This window comes from Sus scrofa, chromosome 10 (genome assembly GCF_000003025.6).
Source record: "Sus scrofa isolate TJ Tabasco breed Duroc chromosome 10, Sscrofa11.1, whole genome shotgun sequence".
In the NCBI taxonomy this organism is placed as follows: domain Eukaryota; kingdom Metazoa; phylum Chordata; class Mammalia; order Artiodactyla; family Suidae; genus Sus; species Sus scrofa.
In genome coordinates this window covers 64,770,052-64,783,648 of record NC_010452.4, presented here as the reverse complement: position 1 = coordinate 64,783,648, position 13,597 = coordinate 64,770,052, and the positions used below count along the sequence as shown (strand labels likewise).

The 13,597-nt window shown below is 54.3% G+C and overlaps 1 protein-coding gene across 6 annotated transcripts in view; it reads left to right on the top strand.

Annotated features, from left to right (window-relative positions):
* Positions 1–7,334, top strand: part of PFKFB3 (6-phosphofructo-2-kinase/fructose-2,6-biphosphatase 3) — an 82,804-nt gene extending 75,470 nt beyond the window's left edge. For 5 of the 6 annotated variants that reach the window (XM_021065031.1, XM_013980318.2, XM_021065030.1 and 2 more), the window contains one exon: positions 4,834–7,334. In XM_021065031.1, coding sequence (XP_020920690.1) covers positions 4,834–4,881 — 48 coding nt within the window. In that variant the 3' untranslated portion in view covers positions 4,882–7,334. Of the gene's footprint in view, positions 1–1,507; positions 1,531–4,833 lie in introns of all 6 variants that reach the window. The other variant, XM_021065027.1, reaches the window with a different exon arrangement.

Below are 13,597 nucleotides of genomic sequence, written 5' to 3'. Positions count from 1 at the left end.
ACACCCAGCCGAGTGGGGAATCATTCAAGTGGCTCTGACCCAGTCACAATGCGTGAGTAGTTTCTCCTAAGTTCAAGGACACCCCTAGTTCAGGAGTCTCCGTTCAGCTCTGGGCTGCTGGCTTCTCTGTGGCCTGGGGACGCCTCTTCTGTCCCCTTGCTGAGTATTTGTCTTTAATTCCTCCCTCGCCCTCACTCTCCATCAGAGAAACGCTGTCGTCAGGTGCCCTTGTCGGTTGGGGCCCTTGGAGCGTGTCTGGAGCCCACGTGGCTGGGCTCGAATCCGGGCCAGAGGACCTGGAATTAGCCACTCACTTCTATAACGTAGTAAAACCCCCCAAGTGAAAAACCACTTAGATTTCATTCTTAGATTATTTCGTTTGCTGAGATGATGGAAGGCTGAAGGATACTGGCTGTTGGGTACTAAGATGGGCTTTCGGAAAACCACTATTTTCCTCAACAACTCCTGAAAATCTTTGCCAGCATGAGGAACTGTAGAAATCTCTGGGCACCAATTTGGGGTCCACCCAGGGGTCTCCCCCACCTCCACCCATCACGTCTGGCCTCACGCACAGAAATCACGGGCTAAAGTTCCCGTTGGGTTTGTTAATGAGCTGAGCGCTCAAAGCCACAGAGCCTTCCAGCATTTCCCCTGAAACTCATTTAAACCTCGTGTTGTCTGGAAGTGTGCTGGGGGTGGGGGCAGGGAGTGCCACGCAGCCCTCTCCAGGCCTCAGTTTTCTCAGCTGTGGAATGGGGGAGCAGCGCCTATTGCTAGGAGCCTCTGATGCAACGGTGTCCACCCCAGCGCCGGCTGTGGGACCTTCCTGTCAGGCTCGGTCACCTCCCTGGCCTTCAGTCTCCTAAGTTTTTAAAATGAGGGGGTAGGAGTTCCTGTTGTGGCTTAGCGGGTTAGGACCCTGACTGGTATCCGTGAGGATGTGGGTTTGGTCCCTGGCCTTGCTCAGCAAGGTAGGGATCCAGTGTTGCTGTGGCTGTGATGTGGGCCAGCAGCCGCAGCTCCGCTTCGAATCCTAGCCTGGCAACTTCCACGTGCCGCAGGTGTGGCCGTAAAAATTTAAAAAATAAATACAACAAGGGAGGTAGACTGGGCGCTGTCTCATTGACGCGCCTTTCAGGTCTAAAGTCAGAGCTGTGTTTCATGAACACTGAGAACTGAAGCGTGGCTTCAGGGGACAGTCTGTGCGGGTGTAAATGGCGGGGTCACAGTTGGACATGTAGCTCACCTTTGCCCTGGGGACCGGCCGGGGCTGGGCTTGGGTGGTGTGCGGGGCCGTGCTGCCCTCAGGGGACGGGGACACGGGATGCTGGCCGGCCAGGGTTCCAGACCCAGGGTTCCAGACCCGGCTCCTGGGCGCGGCTGGAAGCCGCTGGCTGGCGGGGCTGGGAGGGCCCAGGGCTTCGCCCGGTGGAGGCTGCCTGCTTGCGGATGCCCGGGGCCTCACCCCGTCCCTGGACTGACTCTCTCCTGCCTTTTCTCTCTGCAGCCTTTGCTAGGGAAGGCCTGCTTGTAAGTATTTCTCGGGACCCTTGTGCTCTGGGTGCCTCTGCCGTCGCCGGCCACTCTGGCTTCTTGGCCGTTGAGAGTGTTGAGGATGCTTGACAGTTGCTGTGAAAGCTGGAGGAGGGACCTGGGATTCTTGAGCTTTCAGGAAAGGATGCAGGCAGTCGAGGGGGTTTGGGGGGTGTCCTCCTGCCTTGAGGCTGTGCTCCCTTGTCCTCGCTCCCTCGTGGGGCCCGGGGTTACTGTTAGTATTTGCTGTGGTCAGTGGCTGGACGTCTGGGGGTCAACCTTTTCCCACGTAAGGTCAGATTTTGGCTCAGGGTTAAGGTCTGTGCCCTTTTATTTTAAAAGGGAAGTTTGCCCATAGTGTGGTGGAGGGTCTGAGCCCTCCTGTCCTGGCCGGGACCCCCCTCAAGGTACTTGGGAACCACTGTCTTGCCTCGGAACCTGCTTGGCCTTCACGGTCATGTTCAAGGTTGGGCGCGGCTTTTGCTCTGCAGGACGTTCCTGGTTCAGGGTTAGCAGCTGCCAGATGACTTGGCCTTGCCTCTGCTCCCTGGTCTCTGGCCGCAGAAGCAGCCAAGGCCTTTATATCACAGAGTTTTAGTAACAGCCACTGTGAACTGTCACCCCCAACCCCTTGTCACCCCCCCGCCCCCCACTGTCTGCCCTTTGGCTGGTCGGATTGCCTGGATCGATGCCCGCAGACTCGTGGCAAATTGGAGTAGTTGGGCATCGTGCTTGGACCACGTGTCGAAAAATGCATTTCGTCACTTGACAGCTCATGGAGAACGTGCCTATATGTGTCCCAAGTCTTTGGTCCTTAGACTAACCCCAGGAGGTCTCAGGGCACTTCCTGTGTCCGTTTCCCAGTTGAAGGCGACTCTCGCCCATGGTCGCCCAGCTGCTCCAAGGCACAACCAGCCCTTGAGCGGCTCTCCCCGTCCCGAGGGTCAGCTGCTTTCCCTGGGCTGTTTCCAGAACAACCAGGGGCCCGTTCGCCTCCCTGTCCCTGGTACCTGACATTTGCCGCCTCTGAAAACGTCTGAGTCCCCTTCTTGTTGCCGCAGCCTCCCCTGCAGCTGCTTCCTGTGGCTGCGGTGTGTTTATTTTAATGGCCACCTGCCTGTCACGCTCAGTCTTTAAGAGTAGCAGACCCACGTCTTTTACCCCCACCCCACGCCCTGCAAGCGAGGCGTTTCCTGCGGGACGACCCAGGATCGAGTTCCCCTTCCGTGCACTAGCCTTTGGGTTTGGAAGCTTCCGGTTCTGCATCTGTGCGTGTTCCTTTTGAGCCACCGCCCATGTTGCCAGGAAAGCAAACTTTCTGCCAGGGCCGGTGGGGGGGGCTTGGGCACATCCCCCACCTTCCAAGGTTGAACCTGCCCATCTCTATGGCTGCAATAGTACCTTTGGCCAGAATTCCTCCAGGTCTGCAAAAATGTCTTCTCTGGACCCATCACACCTGCACTGCACTCTGGACCCAGCGTTGAGGTGTTTTGATGATGACAATATACACATAGCACTTGGCAGAACACCTGGCACGTGGTCAGCGTCGAGTGGACGATAGCAGTTCCCCTGGGAGACAGGGTGCCCTGTGCCTTGGCGGCCACATCTGGCTCTTGGGTCTAGGCCAAGGGACTGACTGGGGCGTGGGGTGCCCCTGGGCTCTTAGGATTGCAGCCCAAGCATGCTGGTGGTCCAGGTCTCGGGTCAAACAGGTGGGATGGATGCAGCGCCCGCCTTGCCGGCCACGCCCCAGGGGACTGCACTAGGCTCGGGGCCGGCGGACCATCTGACACTCACGAGGCCGCCTTGATTTTTTAGATTTCCAGTGCATGCTAAAAAGAGACTACTACTAAAGATGCTGTCTTCTGTTTTTCTTTCCCAACATGTTTCTTCCTCCCCTCCCCCACTATGCTTGAAAGACGAACTGTCTGTCATATTTTCTCAAAGTTTTCTCCCTACTAACCTTGGAAAGGTAAATGGCTCTCTGTGCATGCCCCACTCCACCCCACCCCCCCAGTCCCCTCCACGTCTGTCCGGGTCCTGGCGTCCCGGGCCTCGTGAAGACTGGCCATTGTGAAGTCTGTGCTTCATACACCTCGTGCCCCGGCAGCTGTGTGTTTTATTAGAGCAGCACCACTGTCTCCATGTGTCCTGCGCACGGGGCACCCTGAGTGAAGGGTCTGACGTGGCCTGTGCCTGTGGTCCCCCGTGTCATCATTGCATTGTCATCATTTGTGGGCGCGCGGCCAGCCTTGGTGTGAGATGACCCAGGGTGGGTGGGAGCCAGCAGCTGTGCAGGGACAGGCCAGCCCCTCTGTCTCTTGATCCCAAAGGGTGACAGGGTCCTTGCTGGCGAGCAGGCTGGGCACCCTCCCCAGGAGACGCCTGCTCCCAGGGGTTGTCTGACGCGTGGTGGTCAGAGGCTCAGTCCCTTGGGCTCTCAAGGCCCGCGGAGAGCAGGCCTAGATTGGGCAGCGGTTTCACTGCAGCCAGCCCCGCAGTTCCGCTCCAGTCTGTGCAGGAGGGACTGGCTGGCGGTGATGGCTGCGCTTCCTTCTCTCTGCTGCCCCTTTGAGACAGTCTTGGTGGAGACACTCAAGATGCAAGAGGACACTTTTAAAAATTGTCCTTCCCTTTGCAGCCGGGTGGATTAAAGAGGGTAGGTAAGGAGACCTCGGCTGCAGCCGTCCTCTGTCCCCGACTGACTGAGAAACCCTTTGTTAAAGGGGCTTCGGATACCAGCAAGCTCCTAGGGTAGGACGGCTCTTGTTAGACCCGGGTGGGCCTGTTACTGACGCCTGCCCTCTCTGCCATGTCCAGCCTGCCCACCTGAGTTAGGCATCAGAGCTGTGTTCCTAGAATCCCGGTCCACAGGGGAGTGGTTCAGCTGTGTGTGGATGAGGCTGGGAGGAGAATTCTGACGCTTCTCCAGCGGCTACCTGGCCACGAGTCCTCTGCCTGCGGGGCCAGTGAGAGTTAGGGGAGCAGCCTGGCGGTGGGGGGGGGGGGGCAGCCTGGGCTCTAGAGGGCCATGAGCCAGAGGGTCAGAACAGCTCTGACCCACAGGAGCTGCCCACCTTCCCCTCCCCACCCCCCACAGGCCAATGGCAGGGCCCCTCCAGGCCCTCCTCCTGTGTGAGCAGGGCTTAGCCCTCCAGCACGTTCCTGGGCCTCTGTATTTGGTGATGATGGTTGTTGTTGGGGGTGGGACGCGTCTCGATTGCATGGCTTTCTCTTTGCTTTGGAAGCCCAGTCCGCAGGAGTGGTAACCGGCTTCCCCCTCTTCTCTCCCGAAAGCAGAACGTGAAAGGCTCCCCCAGCAGCGCGGACGCCTCCAGGACGCACTGACGCAGCCCCGCCGCTGTGCCTTCCACTCCTGCAGCTTTGCTCGAGCCCTTGCGCCTGCCCGAGGCCAGCGATCCCGAAGACTTCGATCCCGAAGACTTCTCCCCGGGCAGCGCGGAGGAGGCGCTGCTGCGCCCGCACCCGCCAGGCAGCGTCGGGCACCGCCCGCCCCCGCTGTGCTCCCCGCGCTTCCGGCTGTGTCCCCGCCCCTCGGACGGACGATGCGCGGCGGAGGCGGATTGTGGGCGCTTCGGTGCTGGGTGCTGGCTTGTTCATCTCGTTTCTGTTCGTTCCCCGCTGGGGAGGTGGAAGTGGCCCCCGAGTCCTAACCTTGCAGGGGGCCTAGATCCCAGCTGCAGAAGGTTGAGGGACGATGAAAGCTTTCAAGAGGCTTTTGGTGCATCTCAGCCTGGAGGTTGCCCGGGTTCCGGAAGAAGCTGGTCCCCGAGTTGGAGAGAGGAGCTGGGAGCTGGACCTGCGGTCAGTCGAGCAGCCGGTGTCACCCACCTTTCCAGGTCCGTGTCCTGACGCGGAAGATGTGGGACATTCTGGCTGTGGAGGCGGGAGGAAATGCTTTGCGGAAATGGCACAGGCCCTCCCTCCCAGGGGAGGCCCCCGCCTGGATCTCGGTCTCCTGGCACACGGCTCCGCCCCGCACTTTCTTAGGGCAGAGCCCGCCGCCGCAGAGTCACACCTGCTTCCGGAACTTAGATGTTTGGGTCTGTGCCCTTGGGGCTGGTGCCCTGGAAGGATGTGGGAGTCGTTGGGGACCTCAGAGAGACCCCCTCCTACAACGCCCAGAGAGCACGTGTTAGAGTCATTGCAAGGCTGACCCGGCCGGTGGCGTGGGGTCTCGAGGCTCTGGTCTCCTGCTTCAGGGCGTCCCTGCATCACCTCCCAGTGACAGTGGCTGGAGCCAGGCCTTGCTGACGGCCACTTCCTCCAAGAGACTGTCCTCTGGTCTCTCCATCTGCGACGGGCACCTGCTGTATGTCCTGCGTGGGGCTGGGCTCCTTGGAGGACTCTAGAGAAGAGAATGTGCTTGCTTGCCTTTGTGGCCCCTGTGGCGTTTGGGGAAGAGGGGTTCAAGCAGAGCTTGTGGACTTGTGGTTCTAAACACCTGTAGTTTCTTCCTGCTGGTTTTCCCCTGTTGGCCCAGGAGAAACGATTTGGACTCAGCAGCAGACGTTGTCCAAGTGACCCTTTTTCAGGATCTCTAAAAGCGGTGCCAAAGGTCACCTCTTCTTCCTGCCTTCTCCTTTGGGGCCCCACGTCCCTCCGCCTCTTAGCTTGTGAACAGTCCTTGGGGGTGGAGGGGGACGTTTAGACAGCTGGAGCTGGGGGCGGAGAGGAGCCGTTTTTGTTTTTGTTTTGTTTGAAAGGAGCTTTTAGGAAACGCACGTGTCTGTGTTTGGGATTCAGGGGGAAACGCGGGTGCGAGGCATACGTCCTGTAACCAGGCTTCTGGGTTTCCCACCAAACCGCTCAAATCCCCGCTTCTCTTCATCCTTCATTGGCCATCTGCCCAGGTGACACCTGTCTGTCCATCCCTGGGCAAGACTCGGGTCACTCTCCCCCTTTCCCGCTGTCTGGTTAGGCACTGCGTGTGTGTGTGTGTCTATGTGTGTGTTGGATGTATTTTCAGACGGAGGGCCCGCAGCTCTTGAGGAGAGCTCTTGTCATATTCTCGTCATTTGTCCCACTTTCTGGCTCCTCCTCTGGCCATTGGCACCGACTCTGAACTTTGGCTCTTGAGGCTGATCCAAGTGGGGGCCGAATGAAGGTGGGTTCACCCTCGCCTCTGACGGCCCGCATCCGTGCCCACACGGAGGAGGCCTGGTCTGACCCTGGTTTGGTTGGCAGGGACCTCGATGGGGAGGGGAGACGCGGAGAGAGCAGAAGGCTGCAGACTGGAGCCAGGACGGGGCTTGGGAGGAGGGCGGTGTAGACCGGCGGGGGGTGTCTGAGCCGCGGTCGGTCGTGGGGCCTCTGCTGTGCTGGCCATTGACTCTCACTCCCGTGACCCTCGTCAAATGCTGGGACCGATGTTACCTTTGCCTGTTTGTTTTGGGCGGGCTCACCGCCTTCCTTCCTCTGTCCTGAGACTGCGCGCCAAGACCTTCCTTTCGGGGGAAAAGAAAGACTGAACCACGCCAAGGACGTTTTCATTTCTAATACTTGAAGTTTATTTTTTTATTATTTTGATAGCAGATATGCTATTTATTTATTTAATATGTATAAGGGATCCTGAAAACGGAAAGCTGTATAGATGGGGTTTCGTTGTGGGTTGGCTTGGGGGCCTTTTACATGTGACTTCCGACTCTGTGTGTTCTGTATAAATTTGTCTGAATTAATTACCTGGGATGAAGCTGTGCCAGCTTTCAAACAGGGGATGCCTATTGGAAATTTGTATATTTTGCAGTTGCCAGAACAATAAAATTCCTGGTTGAAATACAGATGAATGCATCTTGGGCTCTTTTTTTGAGTCGGCGGGGGGGGAGTTTAATTTCACTTGGGTCAATGCACCAACTTTCTACCAATCGTCTTCCTTTAAACAAACATGCTTTAAATTGCCCAGTGGCTGTATTTGCAAAGCAGGAAGACTCTGCCCCCCACCCCATGGCCGCATCTATGGCATATGGAGGTTCCCAGGCTAGGGGTGCAATCAGAGCTGCAGCTGCCGGCCTACACCACAGCCACAGCAAGACCAGATCCGAGCTCAGTCTACAACCTACACCACAGCTCACGGCAACACTGGATCCTAAACCCATTGAGCGAGGCCGGGGAATTGAACCCGAATCCTCACAAACACTATGTTGGGTTCTTAACCCGTTGAGCCACAGTGGGAACTCCAAAGGAATAGACTGTTTTCGAGCAGTCTTAGGTTTAGAAGCCTGTCTCTCCTATTATTGTCTTGCATTTATTTTATTTTTACCTCATTTTTTGTTTTTAGGGCCACACCTGTGGCATATGGAAGTTCCCAGGCCAGGGGTTGAATTGGAATTGCAGCTGCTGGCCTACACCACAGCCACAGGCACGCAGGATCCGAGCTGTGTCTGCGACTTGACACCACAGCTCACAGCAACACTGGATCCTTAACCCACATAGGCCAGGGAGCAAACCCATAACCTCGTGGATATTAGTCAGGTTCTTAACCTGCTGAGCCACGACGGGGACTCCCACATCTTGCATTTATGGTGCAAGTGTTGCAATTGAGGAGCCAATATGGACGCATTATCATGGCCTCGAGCCTGCGGTTTCCCCTGGGGCTCACTCTTGTGGTTCTGTAGGTTTTGACAAATGCATCCTGATGGGTATTCAGAATCCCATCAAGCTGTATTCCCTCAGGACCGTCTTGCAACCCCTTCAGCTGCAGGTGGTGTCAGGGCCCTGGCAGACGCACAGGCCGGCGTTTCCCCTTAGATTCTCGTGTCCCTTTCGGGTTCCCACCTTGCTGCCCGCACCCTCCCAGCCCCTCCGAGGTCCTGCTGGGAAGAAACTCAGTGCAGCTTCTAGGACCAGTCCTCCCCGACTTGAGCTCGTTGTTTGGCTTCAGCATCTTCATCTCTGCGATGAGGGCATGTCCTCAGGTGGGCACAGGGCAGGGTGAGGGCCGAGTGTGGTTACGAGGCAGGGATGGGCATCCCCACCAACCGTGGCCTTTGTCACCTGCGGGCTCTTGCCGGCTTTGTGACCACAGCCCCACAGCTCCACTCCAGAAACAGCTCTCACTCCCAAACTAGTCTTTCTCCTCCCTCAGGCTTTCCAGCCCTACCTTGTGAAGAGAGCAGGACTCTGCTGTTTGGCACTTTCACTGTGACGTGACTTTCGCAGTTGTCACCTGTCATCCGAGGAAGGGGGCAGAGCGCTCAGTATGCATCAGGGGCAGGCAGGGCTTAGAGGGGTGGCCTTCACAGACGACATGGGTCCTTGTCCCCACCTTGGGGCCAGTCTTCGGATTAATCTACCAAGGAAATCGCAAGGCTGGCCCTAACAGGATGGTACCTACTTTGAAGTCCTGGGCCTGCTGGGAGAGGGGACTCCATGACAGTGCTGTGGCTTTGGGGCAAAAGCTGAGATTCACCTGTGTGACAGTGGGGTGGTCAGGGGCCACTGTTCCTGAATAAATATTAGGGAATGAGTCACCAGGTGAACACAGCGGGGAGGGGGTGAAGGGGGCAGAGGGCTTGCAGGCGAGTGCCAGAAGGATGTCCTTACCGAGGTCCCAGGTGTGGGCCAGACCCTGTGGCTCTTTGTACCCGGAGAACCAGGTCAGGAATTCACCTGAAGCAGATAAAGGCATTCTATCAAGAGCCTGGCTGCAGTGCTGAGGCCCTCGGCTTGGCTCTTAGAGATCCTCCGAGGCCCCTGAGGTCGCGTCTGTTACCGTCAACCACAGAAAACTGGAGACTCACCAGAGGTAAGGAACCTGGCAGGTGAATTGCAGAGATTCAAATCCAAGTGCCTGGGACTCTAGGTCCTTGGTTTTAACTGTCAAAAACCTTTTCCTGCGAAGCTGCTCGCCTGCTAGGGCACGTCGCAAGCCCCCACCCCTGCCTTGCTCCCTGTGTGGCCAGTTGGTGGTCAGAAGGCCAGGGAAGTTCACAGCGGCCCATCGGGGGAAGGTAGGAGCCCTGGCCCGGATTCTGGAACCACCCCCCCACCCCGGGTAATATCCAGAATCCACGATGGCTATCTTCCTCTCAAGATGTGCACTTTGAAGAGGCAGCAGCCAGCACTGTGTCGGCGAGAGAGGGTGGTGAGTGGGGGCGGGGCGTGGGCACAGGTGCCGAGGTAGGATTTGCTGCAGCAAAGTGACTTCTGAGTCCACAGAGCTGGTGGCTTGAGGGCAGAGCTGTGCTGCATGCTTCACGCCAGGGGCTCCCACCTGCCGGCCCCAGGCGGCCAGAGGAGCCTTCAGCCAGACTGATTCTCATCTTGCGCTGCCCTTGTCTCACTTTCCACTTTTCCACCAGCACGGTTGAGACTTTCTTAACGTGCAATGACTTAATCAGCTGTGCTGGGAGAAGTGGCCAGCTGCTGGGGATGAAAACGCTAATCAGATCAAGCATTACACCATCGAAGTGTTTAACGAAAAATCAAGCTATTAACAAAGGAGAAGAAAATGTTGGTGAATCTCTAGTTTGTGGTGGGACACAGACCAGGCTTAAAAGCCATGAAAGAAACTACAAAGGCAATACTGAGATTCCACAATGGACATCTTTTATGTTCAAGGTCATTGAAAACCTTGACCATGAGCCAAAGAAAAGCAACAGGCTAAGGGATATTTGCAACAAATTTGCCTGGTGCCCAAATTATCCTAGAACATAAACTGGAAACTCATCCAGAGCGGGAGGTGAGACGCGGGTCCTCTGCTAGGTCCCTGGACAAAGGCTTTTATTGAATCTTTACCGCAAAACATTGCAACCCTTTAAAGACTAAAGACGCGGCACCGGTCGTTGGGTGGAGTTGGGTCCTAGCAGGTGAATTATCAACTTCAGCTGGAGCAATACCGCAGTGACTTTCAGGCTTTTTGTGAGAATTAACTCATAAATGAAGCGTGCTTGACTGTTCTCGGTACACAGTAAGCTTGGAAGTGGTAGTTATTAATCTAATAACCTGTGCTGGGTCTTGAAATGCAGCGTTGATGCTGTCAGCACCGCTTTACAGGTGTGGGTCTGAGCTGGGGGAGCTTCAGGAGCCTGCCTGATTCGCTCAGCCATCAAGGGGGGGGGGTCAGCCCCAGGCGGCGGGCTGCCAAATCACACAGCCTAAAAGCCGCACAGCTGAGCCGGGCCCTGCTGGAGGTACAGCCGACCACAGGAAGGGGACTGAGTTATGTGCTAATTAGCTTTTGTGTCCCCAGGGTTGTGGAGAAGTCTGTCTGCATCCAAAAATGCGTTCAGAAAATAAGATTTCTTTAAGGGGTCGTGCTTTGGGATGCTCACAGAACCTCTGAGACCCAACGTCCTGTCCTTAAGAGACTGCCTTTTCCCTTCACACATCTTCAAACAGGGCCTTGGAGTTTCCCTTGTGGCGCAGTGGAAATGAACCCGACTAATATCCGGGAGGATGCGGGTTCAAACCCTGGCCCACTCAGTGGGTTAAGGATCCGATGTTGCCAAGAGCTGTGGTGTAGGCCGGCAGCTGCAGCTCTGATTCAACCCCTAGCCTGGGAACTTCCATATGCCACAGGTGCGGCCCCCACCAAAAAGACAAAACAACAACAACAAAAAAGCCCAGGGCCTTGAGCCTGTCTTTTGGGGTACCCCATTCCTGGAGTCCATGAGAGCTTTCTCAGGAGTTCACTGGCGCAGACAGTTTTAGGCAAACAGATTTCCAGAGCCTCAGCTTCCACCTGCGCCTTTTCTAAAGTAGCCTGAGACGTTAGCTCACATTTGCAAGCGTCTTTTCCTGGCTTTGCAAACAAAGCCTCCCCCACCCCAAAAGCAATCACTGCAGCGACTGCCCCCAGAGTGGAAACGCCACCCGGGCACCCAAGAAAGGGAAGCCTCTTTTAATGATCAACCCAGGCGCTGCATACACACCCCCAGGAGTTTCCTTCCCACGCTTATCTTTCTGTTAAGCCTGGAACTCAGCTATTGTTGGAATGTTGTGAATTTAGAACAGGTAATGCAATATGGTCCTGCAACAGGTCTCCAACTGTGCAGTTGTAAGACTCCTTTACACGCTTAGAAATTATTAAAGACACCAGAGAGCCCTTGTTTAAGTGGGTTATATCTGTCCATGTTTAATGTAGTTGAAATGGAAACTGCAAAATTAAAAAACCCATGTTTCAATAACTTATTTAAAAATAACAATAAGCTCTTTACATGTTATAAATAACCTATTTTATGCAAAATAATTTCCAAAATAGAAACTATGTGGGGAGAAAATGGCATTTATATTTTTTTCTAAATCTTTAATGGCAGATTCTCATATCTGATTCTGTATGCAGCCTATAGTGATGTGTCTCTTGGATTGATATCTGTAAAGAAAATCCAGCTTCACACAAAAATGTAGTTGAATGGAGTTCCCGTCGTGGCTCAGTGGTTAACGAATCCAACTAGGAACCATGAGGTGGCGGGTTCAATCCCTGGCCTTGCTCAGTGGGTTAAGGATCCAGCGTTGCCGTGAGCTGTGGTGTAGGTTGAAGGGGATGTAGCTTGGATCCTGAGTTGCTGTGGCTGTGGTGTAGGCTGACGGCTACAGCTCCGATTAGATGCCTGGCCTGGGAACCTCCGTATGCTGCGACTGCAGCCCTGGAAAAGGACAAAAGCCAAAAAAAAAAAAAAGAAAAAGAAAAAAGCAATGTCGTTGAAAATGGGAGGCGGCATGTTAATAGCTTTTTCAGGTAATTGCTGTGTTCTTCTTTGATTCTAATGGACACAATGCAGCTTCTTGAAGTTTCGTTGCAGTGCCCAATCTGAAACCATATCAGCACTTTGTTACATAAAAATCCATTTCGCTGATCTTACTTTTTGGATTGATTTTTTTACCCACACACACGATTATGTAACATCCAGATTAGCTTTTAGCCATGTCAGCTTTTCTCTTTCACTGACTATATCTAGGGACAACCTGAATTTGATGGTTAGGTCATAGAATGGAGCTACTTCTCGTTTTTATTTTGTTTCTGCGTTATCTTTTAAAAACACAACTTAAAAAAAATATTATTTGTAGGAGTTCCCATTGTGGCTCAGCAGAAATGAACCCCACCAGTAGTATCCATGAGGGTGCAGGTTCAATCCCTGGTCTCGCTCAGTGGGTTAAGGATCTGGCGTTGCTGTGAGCTGTGGCATAGGCCGGCAACAGCAGCTCCAATTCAACTCCTAGCTTGGGAATTTCCATGCGCTGCACCTGTGGCCCTAAAAAGAAAAAAAAATTAAAATGATGTGCCAGCTGCCAGACAGATTAAATTTTAGCCATGTTAACTTTTCTCTTTCATTAACTATATCCAGGGAAAATCTGAATTTGACGGTTAGGGGATGGAACGGAGCTACTTGTTTTTATTTTGTTTCTGTTTTATCTTTTTAATTTAATTTAATTTAATTTTTTTCACACCGTCAAGTTGGTATTTTTCCCTTTCTGTGTCTGATTTTTTTGGAAATGAATCACGGTCCAGCTCACATTCAGGGGAAGCCCATTGGTTCCCTCTCAGAAGGGAGGCGTGTGTTAAAGAATCTGCGGATGAGTCTTAAAACTAGCTCAGTCATTGATCCAGATTTCGGGGGAGATACTTTGAGGCTATACAAACATGCTGTTTCTTCTGGAAGTTTCAGCTTTGGGCGTTAGCATTCATGTGCATCTTCCTTGCGGGTGTTATTACTGTGGGGTCTAAGGGTAATTTTCTGTACCTCTCCTTCCTTTGACAATTACTGTTTGTAATTCTTCCGTAAGGGGACTCACTTCTCCCCTTTCGTTTCCTTATTCAATCGTTTATTGACATCACGGTGGAGTCACGGATGCTCCTTCGCAGAGGAGTCCTGACGTTTCTTACCTGCCTCGGGTTCTTTGATGTCTGTGAATGACCTGCCTTCCACGACCTAGACTGTGTAGCCCTTGACATGCCCACCTGGGGCGGATTGGTCACCTCAGTGGCCAGGTCAGCAGCATCCCCACTCAGGGGTTCCGGCTGTGCCTTAACTGCTGTGGAAGATCTCTCTGGAGTGTGTGCGTGGAGCCTGCAGGATGAAAACAGTCTCACTCTAATGCCCGG